Genomic DNA, 14988 nt, shown 5'->3' with positions numbered 1-14988 from the left:
ATAGAAATATTATTTGTTACAACATTACACCCCCCCCCCTCCCTTCCTGTATCGTGACTCTTTTTGGACGTCACCACATCAAAAAATCAACACAAGATGCCAAAACTGTCAGGTGCCCAGGGTAGAAAAAAGAGAAAAGAAGAGGAGGAGAAACGAGAAAAGACAGAGGTAGCAGGTAGGTAACGTTAGCCTACATGAAATTATTTGTCTGTTACAGAATGTGATAGTAACCTGGCTTTTTAGCATTAAGCTAATGTTACATGATTCGGCAATTGCTAATCAATAAATAGCTAGTTCTGTTTTAACGTCGGGTTAATATTGTGGAGGGGGCTAAATTGTTATGGAAAATAATAATGTAACGTTAGGTAATTACAGTACTCCCACCTTACATTCCTCAGGTTCCGGAGGTTGGGTCCTGGGCACAGTTGGGTGTTCCAACAGGACAATGACCCCAAACACACCTCAAAAGTGGTAAAGGAATGGCTAAATCAGGCTAGAATGAAGGTTTTAGAAAGTCCTGACTTAAAAGGTGTGGACAATGCTGGAGAAACAAGTCCATGTCATTGTTCATGTATGACTTAAGTGTTATTATGACAATAAAGGAATTGATTGATTGATTGATTGATGTCAGAAAAGCAACACATTTAGCTGAACTGCAGCAATTTAGTGGTCAAGTGGTCAAGCAGAAGCTTGTGGATGGCTACCAAAAGCGCCTTATTGCAGGTAAACTTGCCAAGGGACATGTAAGCAAATATTAACATTGCTGTATGTATACTTTTCACCCTCACATTTTCATAATAAATTCATAAAAGAAGCAAACTTCATGAATGTTTTTTGTGACCAACAAGTATGTGCTCCAATCACTACATCACAAACAAATAAGAAATGATTGACATGATGTTCTTTACCACGACTGTACAGTATATGTGTGCATGGAGGTGGTGGTGGGCTTGGTTTTAGTAAACACGGGAATAAATTCAAATTGGATGCAGGTTTTATTTGGTATACTTCATGTGCGTGATTGAAAGACGACATATTAAAGAGCAGAAAAGCACTGAAAAGAGAGTTCAGTCTGTTGTGGGCACAGGAAGTTGCTTCATCCGCAGAGTGTCATACGTGTCTCTAGTGGCAGAGCTGAGACCCTGAAGTCACAAAATGGTTTCCGAGTTGAAATAATGAGGAAACAAATTTGCATTCTGATTCAAACTTTAGCAGGTCCACTCACCTGGTAAATCAACTCGTTCTTTCTGGGTCGCTGGAAAGCAGAAAAAAAACAGGAATGGTTGAATGAAAATAAATGCACATTTTGTTGTGTTTGTGCAATGACAACAAAGACCATTCCATTCCACAAATTGTTAATCAAGAGTGACTGAAATGAATACATACTTCTCTTTTAACAGGAAGTTCTTTGTAGTCGCCATCTGTTTGCCTTTTCAAGCCCTAAAACAAGAAGACACGCATAACAACGTCTTGTGTTTCATTTACCAACGCCAAACCTAAATCACATGTTCAATCAATCAATTCAAAATGACTTCACACTTGTCTCAAAGGGCTGCACAAGCCACAACAACATGCACATCAGGGCAAGAAAGAAGTCAACCCAATGTTCAAATTGGTACCGTGTATGTTGCATTGTCCGTCAGCCAGCGGTTCTGTCATGGGAACACATTAGCATCAGTTGTTAAAACAACATCGTGGCATAGTACACACTCAGTGGTGGGCTCACAATTTGAAGAACATCTATGAAGATACATATATATATATATTAGGGGTGTAACAGTACGTGTATTTGTATTGAACCGTTTCGGTACGGGGGTGTCGGTTCGGTTCGGAGGTGTACCAAACGAGTTTCCACACGGACATATTAAGTAGCGTAACGCACGTTGTGTAAACAATGCACATCGAGGCACAACACACGGCGTGCTAGCAGCTAACGGGCTAGGATAGACTGACCATACGTCCTCTTTTCACCGGACATGTCCTCTTTTGCGGAGCTGTCAGGGCAGAGTTTTTTAAATGCCTCAAATGTCCGGCATTTTGAGTTAGGGTTGCGTGTATTTTCAATGTACGTTCAGGGTTAAAAAGGGGTTAAAAACAAAACAAACAGCAGCATTGGTGAGGGAGGGGCAGAGACAGAGAGAGAGAGAGAGTTATGATAAACTGCTTTTTATCCATAGATTTATCATATTTCATTTTTTATTATCTATAGCAGGGGTGTCAGAAGTGTGCCCCGGAGGCCATTTGCGGCCCACAGCTAATGTTTTAAAGGCCAACGGCACATTCTAAAAATACTATTAAAATAAACAAAAACATAAGAAAAGTGAAATAAAAAAGCCTAAAGGTTAAATGTCATTTAGAAAAAGTTGCAATGTTGACTAATAAAACAAAGCTGGGTTTTTTTCTTTCAAACTGTCATTGCTCAAAACATAATATTGAATCAAAATCAATGTTATTATGAATTGTTGACCTATCCAAGGTTCCCATTACTTCACATCAAATATTACACTAAGACAAATATTTTCAGTGGAAGATTTTACAAATTTGGTAAATAAATAACCCAAAAATGTATATTTTGTTGTTTTCTTACTGTACCGAAAATGAACCGAACCGTGACCTCTAAACCGAGGTACGTACCGAACCGAAATGTTTGTGTACCGTTACACCCCTAATATATACAGTATATACACACACTTACGCGTCCTCTCTCCGGGTCGCCTCTCTGCTGCAAGTCGCCTCCTGCCCTTTGGCCTTTTTCATCCTGAACAAGTGCCAAACATTTTTTTTTAGTACAATTTCAAATGGCGGAAAGTGAGAGAAGATCTTCCACTTACCGTGTAGCTGCCATACAACTTAGTTTTGAAGAACTGCAAAAAAGATCGACAGGATGCGTCACATTGTGCAAAAAGACATGATGAAGGGACTAACCTTCTCCTTGATGAACATGGCGGTAATCACCAGGCCGTACAGACTCAGGAAGCCATCCAGGATGTAGCACAGTCTGGGGTCGTACACCACCAGAGCCTCCGCTGGGGTCAAAGTTGAAGCAGATGAATTACAAGAAGTTGTCTGCCATCAACGAAGAACAATGCCATCCTTTCTTCTGTCTTAGCACAAATGTTCATCAAAGGTTCTTAAAAATAAAATGGCACAAGCTGCGATTATTTCACGTCTAAATCGACCAGAGCAAACTGATTCATTCTAACAGAATAACAAGTTTATAACAAGAGCTTCAATGTTTCCAATTTAGCTGCGTCTCGCTTTTTAAGTCATGTAAAAAAAGCACCTCATGTGCAGCAACACAAGTCAAACATGGAGAAGATGACACGCATGGCAATTTGGATTTTGATGATTTGAAGAAGTGGCTTCTTTTACCTGTCGGTGGAAAGAAAAGTAGCAGAAGACAGAATCTCCACCAAAATGCCATCCTAAAGTCTCTCTCAAGCCTGGCAAACAGCTGCTGTTGTGAAGAAGCACAGGAAGTGGTGAGGAGAGAGCTTGCAGAACCAGCAGCACATCTGACTGAAATGAGCATTTTTACCTCAGCCGAGCGCATGAGAAGGTACTTTGTTGTTGGGTTGGGGGGGAAAAAAAGACTGATCTTGCAGCATATTTTATGTTTACAAAATTGTATTCTTCTCATTTTTTCTTAAAAATATATTTCTTCAAACAGACTTTGAATCCATGTCTGGACAGCTCCTTGAAAAGAATAACGTGAATAACTTTATCACAGCAATCATTTACAGCCAGAAATACATGATTAATGAAATAAACAAAAAAGCCATTTTCAAAAGTGCTTTGGAGCAGTGCTTCTCAAATGGGGGTACTTGAAGGTATGCCAAGGGGTACACGAGATTTTTTTTAAATATTCTAAAAATAGCAACAATTCAAAAATCCTTTATAAATATAAATAAAAACCTATCTTTTTTTCCCCAAATAGTTCAAGAAAGACCACTACAATGAGCAATATTTTGCACTGTTATACAATTGAATAAATCAGAAACTGATGACATAGTGCTGTATTTTACTTCTTTATCTCTTTTTTTCCAACCAAAAATGCTTTGCTCTGATTAGGGGGTACTTGGAATTAAAAAAGGGGGTACATCACTGAAAAAAGGTTGAGAACCACTGCTTTGGAGGACTGAAGACTCATATTATGTTTCAGTGAGGATGAAGAGAATTGACCCCACTCACTGCATTCGTTTGAGTCACTAACCACTTGTGCATTGTTAGAATAATCATGTATACATATATTATCACACAACTTTAGTATGCTTAAAGTCCGTTGCTATAGTTATTAGCTATTGTGCTCAAGCTGCATTTTTTCTATCTGTGTAAGGACAAAACTTCTTGTCTGAAGGGTGGCCTCAGCCACAGACGTTATCTTTATTTTAGCCCGCTAACCGCCAAGGACCTCAACGACCTCAACGAAGATAAGATGACAGCACGCAGACGAAGCAGAAACAAGCCAATCACAAGGCCCCAGCACATTCCGTCCATATTGTGCATACTGGACCTGCTTTGCATGATATATGTGACCACTCCTTTTAGAGGCGGCCTCAGTGATGTTGACTGTGGAACTCCTGAATAAATAGAGGGACGCGGGAGCTGTACCTTGGAGCGTAGGGCGAGACTGTGACTAAGTGTGCAGCTCCCTGCATTCTCCTCATGAGCTAAATTGAACTCTGTCTCTGCATGATTCCTTGCTTCTTGTCTGATTAGTAGATGTCATCAGTGTTTGAACCTGACAGCATGAAGCTGGTGATCACCTGTGTTTTGAATTACATGTGTACCTGTGTGACCACACGTGTGTTGTCTTGTGTGCCTGTGCCAAAACAGGAGTATTGCTGGGAGGTCTAGCCATGACAGATATGACCACAGATCACTTTCCCCCTCCTTTTAATGACTGTAATGTTGCAATAACTAGCTTTTGACTTGTTCATTGTCAGGTCTGGCGGTGCAAGGGGCAGACAGATGTTCTGCCATCTGCATTTTATTGATGCCCTTTTGAATCCCCAGATGGCCCATTGTTGTGCTATTGCCTTAAACCACGACCATCACCATATGTTGCAACATGGACCCATGTCTCAAAGACTTGTTCCTGGGAGCTGTAGAATAATATTACTACCGTATTTTCCGCACTATAAGGCGCACCTAAAAACCTCCAATTTTCTCAAAAGCTGACAGTGCGCCTTATAATCCGGTGCGCCTTATATATGGACCAATATTGAGCAACTACGGGATGCATAACGTAGCCCCAGCCTCTACTGTAGCGTCTATTCTATGCGCCTTATAATGCGGTGCGCCTTATATATGAACAAAGTTTCAAAATAGGCCATTCATTAAAGGTGCGCCTTATAATCCGGTGCGCCTTATAGTGCAGAAAATACGGTAATACTATATTTAAAACTAACTAATATCGGCTACCATGCCGAATGAACAATTGGAAAGACTGAAACATTCTATTATTTCACACAAACTTTATTAACAAAAGATATATTATGGTCTATTTTAAAAATATATATATATAAATAAATATATATATATAGAGTACAGGCCAAAAGTTTGGACACACCTTCTCCTCATTCAATGTATTTTCTTTATTTTCATGACTATTTACATTGTAGATTGTCACATCAAAACTATGAATGAACACACGTGGAGTTATGTACTTAACAAAAAAAGGTGAAATAACTGAAAACATGTTTTATATTCTAGTGTCTTCAAAATAGCCACTCTTTGCTCTGATTAGTGCTTTGCACACTCTTGGCATTCTCTCCATGAACTTCAAGAAATCACCTGAAATGGTTTTCACTTCGCAGGTGTGCTTGAAGCTCACCGAGAGAATGCCAAAAGTGTGCAAAACAGTAATCAGAGCAAAGGGTGGCTATTTTGAAGAATACAAAACATGTTTTCAGTTATTTTGTTGTTAAGTACATAACTCCACATGTGTTCATTCATAGTTTTGATGTGACAATCTACAATGTAAATAGTCATGCAAATAAAGAAAATGCATTGAATGAGGAGAAGGTGTGTCCAAACTTTTGGCCTGTACTGTATATTATGAACATTTAAAAAAAGGTTATATGACAGCTGGTAAGGTTACACTTTTTACACCAAATCAAACCTCACCCTCTAAGGTTTTACACCATCTTTGAGGCTTTAAAATAAGCGCACACCCTTAAAACTGCAAATTCAGTCTTTGACACTTGCGCACACACACACACACACACACACACACACACACACACACACACACACACACACACACACACACACACACACACAACATTGTACAGAATATGTACTGCACTGTTCAATCTACTAATAAAAATGTCAATCAATCAATCAAACAGATATTTTGCATGACATTTGTATAGAAATGATCCACGGCACAGAACTACAAGCTGAATATGAATAATAATTAATTGTGCTTTTCGTTTGGGGAAGCTTGGAAGTATTCATCTGGACTGACTGTCTTCACCCCGCCAAAATAATCCAGCACCCAGACCTGCAAAACAAAATAAAACAATAACATCATGAGCAATGTTTTTACAGTAGTACTTCATTTTCCTTTTGTTATTCATCCCCTTTCAAAGAGTAAGTTGAAAACCCAATCAATGTTTCCTTGTAGGAATCAATGTGAATTCAATGAATCAGTTCCAATATCACCACTCTTTGTTGACATTGAATGCATCACCAAAGGAGGATAATCATTCAGTTTCATTTTGTAGAAAAAGAAATTAAGAAAATAAATTGTGGTATTAACAGGAACTCTTTTCTTATGCTTTTGAAATATTTTCTATATTTACTTCTTGTAATTGAGCTATTGTGATTCAATAATAAAGTTTTTTTTAGTGTAAAACATGAAAGCCGAGGTAGCATTATATTAGCATTTCCTTACCTGTGTGATGTTAAACTTGGCAAAGAACCAGTTGTGGTCTGACGGCCAGTCAATCATCTCAGGGTGTCGATCAAAGAGGGCTTTTTTAGCAAACTCAGCCTCCGTGCCATTCACCTGGAGATGCACAGGTACACGTTAGCATGACTACAGTATGTGTAGCAGTGAGGTTCATGACTGATGAGGTGCTGACATTTCTTTTAATTGTGTTCTAATCCAGCGTTTCTTAACCACAGGGTTTCTTAAGAGAGAAAAAGATATGTTTTTCTTGGCTGTGGTCTGTGTGTGCTCCGTAGTAACACACTTTTCCACCACTTGACAGTAATGACAATCTCAAACAGAAGAAATCTGGAGCTAAAGTCATTCAAAAGTGATCGAAGCGCAAAAATTTTGACTAAAGTGGTGAATCTGTATTTTCATCTGAACCAGTTTAGTTAAGAAAATAATTCATTATTAATTTAGCACAACATGTACATTTATTTTACGTTATTTATGAGTCTCTTGTTATGTTGTATATTTAGAATACTTGTTTTTCTAATCAGCCTGACCTAAGCCTACGGTTGATGTGTTAAATAAATAATAATCTTGGTAAATAACACAGGGTTTGGTATCATTTGACAAGGCTATAAAGTGTAAGTAGGTTATATATCCTTATTGAATAGCATTAGAATCAAGTGTAAGATGACTAACGCAGTGTTAATATTTGAGTGATCCCTGACCTCTGTGTGATGGAAAAATTGGACCCCAAGTTCAAATATTATCAAATATTTTCTACCGCTTGTCCCTTTCGGGGTCGCGGGGGGTGCTGGAGCCAATCTCAGCTGCATTCGGGCGGAAGGCGGGGTACACCCTGGACAAGTCCCCACCTCATCGCAGGGCCAACACAGATAGACAGACAACATTCTCTTATTATTATAATCAAATGACAGCAGTCATTTCTATTTCTAATATAAGTGTTTAGGCCCACTTACAATGACAATAACAACAAATATTGTTTTTCACGAACTGTGTACTTGTATTGTTTGTCTGGGTGGAGGTCCTGCTTTGAAAATAATTTGTAGCCCTTTCAGACATTGCATTCAGTTCCCATTAAAACATTCACATGTTGCACAATGAGATGTAAGCAGGGGATCATGTGTACATAACCCTAACAAATATATTTTTATTAGTATTTATTTAATATACTAACAGCCTTTCATGATTAATATTTATAAATTAAGATTCTTAATAAATGACACTAGAATAAGCACACATTGATTGGTAAATCATAGTGTAACCACTTGGAATGACACTTTATGTGTGGTGTTGGAGTTGTCCGACTTTTTGTGTGGCTGTAAACGCATCACTGGCTAAGTGCCATATGTGCATGTGTTGGCGCAAGTGAGAAAGAGCGAGCGGCTGCTGTTGATATAACAAAGTTGCTTTTGGTCTGGTTTGTACTGCAGAAAATGACCACTTTTGCTAGATATCATTTTTTTACTAATGTTTTGGTGATGTGTTTATGGCCGACAATAAAGAGTTTTGCTCAGTAAAGTGATGGATGGAATTCATGTCCTCAAAGCGTCTCGACAGACGTTACATACCTGCCAACTTTTGAAATCAGAAAAACCTAGTAGCCAGGGTCCAGGGGCCAAAGGCCCCGGTAGGTCCAGGACAAAGTCCTGGTGGGGGGTTCAGCTTTGCCCCCCGACGCAAAATGATTGATTGCATTCAGACAGGTTAAAATGTTGCTAAAACCATCACTTTTCTATCAGTCACAGTGACTTTTCAAAACAAAAATATTACAGCAAAAATCATATGGGTTGATTGACATGTTTATTCTGTAAGCTAACTTCAATAGTTTGAAATTATTTTGACAGTTAATGCCAGTTATCCTGTCAACCTTTCACAAGACTTCAATTTGTTAATTGAAAGTATAAACACTTTTTACAGTAAACAAATAGTAAAACAGTACTAAACAATTCCATTAAAAAAAAATTGGTGTCATTATTAACTTTCTGTCCAAGCTTGTATAATCTACTGCCTTGTTCAATTGTAAAAAATATTCTGTGCCTAAAATTCACATTTCTATCACAATTATCATACTGTAAACATGGTAAGCTAACTTCATTACAATTAATAGTCCTGTCAATAGCATGGAATTACAATTCAAATGTAGTTTTTTTGTAAGCCTTTCAAAAGAATTCAAAATATGAAAAATGAATGAAAATGAATTGAAGCCATCAGACACTTGAAAAGTGGCACATCACATCTCTAATGTAATCATTTGAACTTTTCAACAGAAATAGCACTGCAAAAATATTAAGGACATACTTCTGTATTTTGGTAGTTATGCTGTCAACATTTAACAAGATTTCTTCAACTTGGACTTGAAAGCATAAATAGTATAAACACTTTTAACAGTATAACAGTACTAAACAATTCCAATAGATAACATTGGTGTCATTACCTTTTTGTGGCTAAAATCCAAATTTAGCAACGGCATTAGACTTGTGTTTTTTTGTCCCAACGTGGTCTTTTACATCGCTAATTCCTCCGTGTCCGATCGAAAAATCTTGTCTGCACAAGGTGCAATTCGCGTAGTTTTCACCCTTTTTGGAACGGATAATTATTCCCGGATAGGCTTTTGAATATTCTTCACGGAATGACTGCAGTTTTCTTTTCGGTTTAAGACTCGTTTGCCATTTTTCTCCGGCTGATTCCATGATCGTTCGCTCGTTTGGAAACAATGGCAACTGGTGCCTCGTGCTTGGCAGCGGTGCTATAAATAGCCTCGCGCATGGCATTGGGAATGGCTCGATAGGAAGTTACGGGAAGCAGAATAAAACTTTTAAAAAAATATTTTTTTTTAATTAATGAAAAACCGTATTTTTTATCACTGCAACCGTAACCCGGAATAGGTTGATGAAAACCGTACTAATTACGGGAAAACCGGAGTAGTTGGCAGGTATGACGTTACAATATTTGAACAATGATGACGAAAACCGTTTTCTCTGTCGTGTCGAAAATTGTTATGCGCTTATTTTTTTATTTGATTTTGTGCGTGGCATAGATTTGCTGTGCGCAGAGGACGCTTGAGCAGTGCGCAATTGCACAGGCGCGCACCTTAGAGGGAGCATTGATTGGGACACCACTACCTTCACGGGAATGTGCACAATGTAGGCATAGGGCTAAGGTCTATCCTAGAAAGTCACGGTGTATAATTGTTTCTGTGCAACATTATCTAAGTGACATAGTGACAAAAAAAATGGGCATTTGCCATCAAACTCAGTGGATGAGGGACTGACTGCGCGCTGAGAGAGTAGGCTCTTATATTTGATCTGGAAATGTGTACATTCAGTTATTTAAAAAAAATGTTAAACAATTGGAATCATATTAATATTACAGTTCAACTGCCATCCTCTGCACATCCCAAGTGTGCATACTGTACCTCCAGCACAGATCCAGACAGAATGATGTGAGCGCAGAGTGGACTCTGAGGGTCGAATCCTTGCTGGCGACAATAACCAGTCTGAGCCAGAGACATGGACAAAGATGCCTGCGGGTTCACCTGTATGGAGATCATGTTTTAGTTCATCTTAACAGCTGATTTACAACTCCTGGAAATATGTATGGACTCAGCAGACTTGGAGGATGTTCTTTCAGTTATTACATTTTGGAGACAAAAAATAGACATGAAATAAAACTATAGTCCTTTCAAATTGCAACTTTGGCTCCTACATCAGAGATGGAAAAACAAAAAGAAGAACAAATGGACAGAAACTATGTGAAAGTGCCTAAAGGAAATGGGCTTTAAATAAAGAAACGCTAAATACAAACAAACAAAAAGCTTACAATGGGATAAGGAAAAGTGATGGTGGATTATGGAAGACTGGATGATAGTCGCATGCAGCCTTGGGCAAGGTGATGATGCTGGAACTTTTGTTTGGTGTTGTTCCAATAACATTTATGAAGACCAACCCCTTTTGTCTCATTTCGGTGAAATATACAGTGACTGCATGGGTTCCCTTCAGGTACTCCGGCTTCCTCCCACCTCCAAAGACATGCACCTGGGGATAGGCCCCTCCCACCTCCAAAGACATGCACCTGGGGATAGGCCCCTCCCACCTCCAAAGGGGGATAGGTTGATTGGCAACACTAAATGGTCCCTAGTGTGTGAATGTTGTCTATCTGTGTTGGCCCTGTGATGAGGTGGTGACTTGTCCGCCTTCCACCCGTGTGCAGCTGGGATAGTCTCCAGCACCCCCCGCAACCCCGTAAGGGACAAGCGGTAGAAAATGGATGGGTGGATGGATATACAGTATTGTAAACAAGTTAACCAGCAATAATAAACCAGGCAAAGCAATTTTTAGACAAAAAGTATTACCATACACTTGATAGTTTTGCCATACTTGACTTATTGTACGGAAGTTTGGAGGAATAATTACAATACAAAAATCCAACCACTTGTCATCTTGCAGAAGAAAGCCAAACAAATAATACATGGAGCAGGTTAGAGGTCACAATTCTTTTTTGCAGAATCTAGGTTGTTAAAATTCAAGTGTGTTGTGGAATTCTTAACACTACCGATTGTGTACAAGGCTAGAAATATCCAGCTACCTCTTAATATCAATGCCCATCTTCATTATAGACGCCAATGTGTTGCTTTTAAAGATGCAGTGTCCAGTCTCAGTATCATGGAAAAAGGAGTTCCGCAGGGTCTACGTTAGGACCCCTTTTATATTCTATATTTATTAATGACCTTTCTCGAGTGTGTGCTAAAGAAGAATTTGGAGCTAATTGTCCTTTTTCATTGTCCCATTTAAAGCAGCAGTTCCATTGGCAGCAAAACAGGCCCAGAGCATAATACTACCACCACCATGCTTGACAGTAGGGATGGTGTTCCTGGGATTAAAGGCCTCACCTTTTCTCTTCCAAACATATTGCTGGGTATTGTGGCCAAACAGCTCCATTTTTGTTTCATCTGACCACAGAAATTTCCTCCAGAAGGTCTTATCTTTGTCCATGTGATGTCAGATGAGACAAAAATGGAGCTGTTTGCCCGGAGGTTGGGTCTTGGGCACAGTCGGGTGTTCCAACAGGACAATGACCCCAAACACACCTCAAAAGTGGTAAAGGAATGGCTAAATCATCATGACATGATGTTCTTTACAAGTGTATGTACACCTTTAACGTCACAAGTCAGCTGATTAGAGAGTAGACATGTGACTTTAAGTCCAACCAGTCACAGAAGTGACATCACAGATAAGAAGTTGCTGCGTCATGCTTGCGTTTCTACGGTTGCATAAATGACCATTTTCACCATGTTTTTTTGTCCGCATTCAACATATTAACAAAAGTAAAAAACGTAATTACTGATGAGATAAGTTAGTAATTAAAATGATTTGCTTCGTCACCTATAAAGACAAAGTTGAGTTAAATTGAAGTGACTCAGCATATTGACCTTCATAATGTTGCTTTAAACCTACTATGACATACATAGTGTTGCTTTAAACCTATAATGACATACATAGTGTTGCTTTAAACCTATAATGACATACATAGTGTTGCTTTAAACCTATAATGACATACATAGTGTTGCTTTAAACCTATAATGACATACATAGTGTTGCTTTAAACCTATAATGACATACATAGTGTTGCTTTAAACCTATAATGACATACATAGTGTTGCTTTAAACCTATAATGACATACATAGTGTTGCTATAAACCTATAATAACATACATAGTGTTGCTATAAACCTATAGACATACATAGTGTTGCTTTAAACCTATAATGACATACATAGTGTTGCTATAAACCTATAATGACATACATAGTGTTGCTTTAAACCTATAATGACATACATAGTGTTGCTTTAAACCTATAATGACATACATAGTGTTGCTTTAAACCTATAATGACATACATAGTGTTGCTATAAACCTATAATGACATACATAGTGTTGCTTTAAACCTATAATGACATACAGTGTTGCTTTAAACCTATAATGACATACATAGTGTTGCTTTAAACCTATAATGACATACATAGTGTTGCTTTAAACCTATAATGACATACATAGTGTTGCTTTAAACCTATAATGACACACATAGTGTTGCTTTAAACCTATAATGACATACATAGTGTTGCTTTAAACTTATAATGACATACATAGTGTTGCTTTAAACCTATAATGACATACATAGTGTTGCTTTAAACCTATAATGACATACATAGTGTTGCTTTAAACCTATAATGACATACATAGTGTTGCTATAAACCTATAATGACATACATAGTGTTGCTTTAAACCTATAATGACATACATAGTGTTGCTTTAAACCTATAATGACATACATAGTGTTGCTTTAAACCTATAATGACATACATAGTGTTGCTTTAAACCTATAATGACATACATAGTGTTGCTTTAAACCTATAATGACATACATAGTGTTGCTTTAAACCTATAATGACATACATAGTGTTGCTTTAAACCTATAATGACATACATAGTGTTGCTATAAACCTATAATGACATACATAGTGTTGCTATAAACCTATAATGACATACATAGTGTTGCTTTAAACCTATAATGACATACATAGTGTTGCTTTAAACCTATAATGACATACATAGTGTTGCTTTAAACCTATAATGACATACATAGTGTTGCTATAAACCTATAATGACATACATAGTGTTGCTTTAAACCTATAATGACATACATAGTGTTGCTATAAACCTATAATGACATACATAGTGTTGCTTTAAACCTATAATGACATACATAGTGTTGCTATAAACCTATAATGACATACATAGTGTTGCTATAAACCTATAATGACATACATAGTGTTGCTATAAACTTATAATGACATACATAGTGTTGATTTAAACCTATAATGACATACATAGTGTTGCTATAAACCTATAATGACATACATAGTGTTGCTATAAACTTATAATGACATACATAGTGTTGATTTAAACCTATAATGACATACATAGTGTTGCTATAAACCTATAATGACATACATAGTGTTGCTTTAAACCTATAATGACATACATAGTGTTGCTATAAACCTATAATGACATACATAGTGTTGCTTTAAACCTATAATGACATACATAGTGTTGCTTTAAACCTATAATGACATACATAGTGTTGCTTTAAACCTATAATGACATACATAGTGTTGCTTTAAACCTATAATGACATACATAGTGTTGCTTTAAACCTATAATGACATACATAGTGTTGCTTTAAACCTATAATGACATACATAGTGTTGCTATAAACCTATAATGACATACATAGTGTTGCTTTAAACCTATAATGACATACATAGTGTTGCTATAAACCTATAATGACATACATAGTGTTGCTTTAAACCTATTTCCCACAGTCAAAAAGGCATAATTTGTTTTGTTGACTTCTACGCTGGCTAGTTGTACCTGCAGGTCCTGCACGGACACCTCCATGCGAGTCAAGTACAGGTAGGGCACACCTGAGCTGGAGCCGCGGGGTCCGTCGCTCACCGAGAAGACGTTGGAGAAGGGCTGCCCCGCCACCGGCGTGTGGCTGCTGATGGTGGCCATGGACGTCCAGTCGACCAGGTGGACGATGAAGCGGGCGACCCGGGCCACCTGGTCGTGGGGGGGCACGCCGGCCCAGCAGGAGGTCGCGAGGAGGAGGAGCGAACAGGTAAGCCGGAAGAGAGGCCTCATGGTTGCAGTCAACGAAGTAACACGAAGAGACACAAACTGCTCGCAAACTTCTTTTAAGATCGGGTCCGGAAGTAAAAACTACTACTTCCGGCTTTCAGAATAAGACACATTTCATTTAATTTCATTTTTATTTATCTCCTTCATTGATGTGCATCTTTGATCGATAGACAATTATACCTCAATTATTCAATTATACATTTACACACCAATGCCTGAGAAGGAACAGGATGATGAAAAATATTATATTTTCCTGCCCCCTTCAACATAATACGTAATGGATATCATATAAACCAACAATTACGTCCAAATAAAATGAAAACAAACACAAAAACACAACAAGTGCAAAACTTAATGAAGTACAAACCGAACAAAA

At 38.0% G+C, this 14988-nt stretch overlaps 2 protein-coding genes across 2 annotated transcripts; both read right to left on the bottom strand.

Moving 5' to 3' along the window:
* Window positions 1-976: 976 nt before the first annotated feature.
* LOC133570787 (T-cell surface glycoprotein CD3 zeta chain-like) lies at window positions 977-5459 on the bottom strand. Its single transcript, XM_061923503.1, has 9 exons — window positions 3539-5459; window positions 3373-3457; window positions 2926-3026; window positions 2832-2864; window positions 2696-2758; window positions 1620-1652; window positions 1387-1440; window positions 1226-1255; window positions 977-1142 (listed from the first exon to the last, which is right to left on the bottom strand). The coding sequence occupies exons 1-9, from the start codon at window positions 3638-3640 to the stop codon at window positions 1068-1070; spliced, it is 576 nt and encodes a 191-aa protein (XP_061779487.1). The 5' UTR covers window positions 3641-5459; the 3' UTR covers window positions 977-1067.
* Window positions 5460-6356: 897 nt separating this feature from the next.
* Window positions 6357-14673, bottom strand: creg1 (cellular repressor of E1A-stimulated genes 1). The gene is made up of 4 exons (XM_061923502.1): window positions 14343-14673; window positions 10329-10448; window positions 6902-7015; window positions 6357-6508 (listed from the first exon to the last, which is right to left on the bottom strand). The coding sequence occupies exons 1-4, from the start codon at window positions 14613-14615 to the stop codon at window positions 6422-6424; spliced, it is 594 nt and encodes a 197-aa protein (XP_061779486.1). The 5' UTR covers window positions 14616-14673; the 3' UTR covers window positions 6357-6421.
* Window positions 14674-14988: the final 315 nt, after the last annotated feature.

This window comes from Nerophis lumbriciformis, linkage group LG28 (genome assembly GCF_033978685.3).
Source record: "Nerophis lumbriciformis linkage group LG28, RoL_Nlum_v2.1, whole genome shotgun sequence".
Lineage (NCBI taxonomy): Eukaryota > Metazoa > Chordata > Actinopteri > Syngnathiformes > Syngnathidae > Nerophis > Nerophis lumbriciformis.
The sequence above is the reverse complement of the archived record's forward strand: the minus strand, read 5'-3'. Positions and strand labels throughout refer to the sequence as shown.

Coding starts and splice junctions, on each gene's coding strand:
- LOC133570787 (XM_061923503.1), bottom strand. CDS start 3,640: ATGAGAAGAATACAATTTTGTAAACATAAAATATGCTGCAAGATCAGT. Junction 3,027..3,372: donor ACTTTTCTTTCCACCGACAG/GTAAAAGAAGCC, acceptor CTTTGACCCCAG/CGGAGGCTCTGGTGGTGTAC. Junction 1,441..1,619: donor CGGACAATGCAACATACACG/GTACCAATTTGA, acceptor TTCTTGTTTTAG/GGCTTGAAAAGGCAAACAGA.
- creg1 (XM_061923502.1), bottom strand. CDS start 14,615: ATGAGGCCTCTCTTCCGGCTTACCTGTTCGCTCCTCCTCCTCGCGACC. Junction 10,449..14,342: donor TGTCCGTGCAGGACCTGCAG/GTACAACTAGCC, acceptor ATCTCCATACAG/GTGAACCCGCAGGCATCTTT. Junction 6,509..6,901: donor CCAAGTTTAACATCACACAG/GTAAGGAAATGC, acceptor TTTGTTTTGCAG/GTCTGGGTGCTGGATTATTT.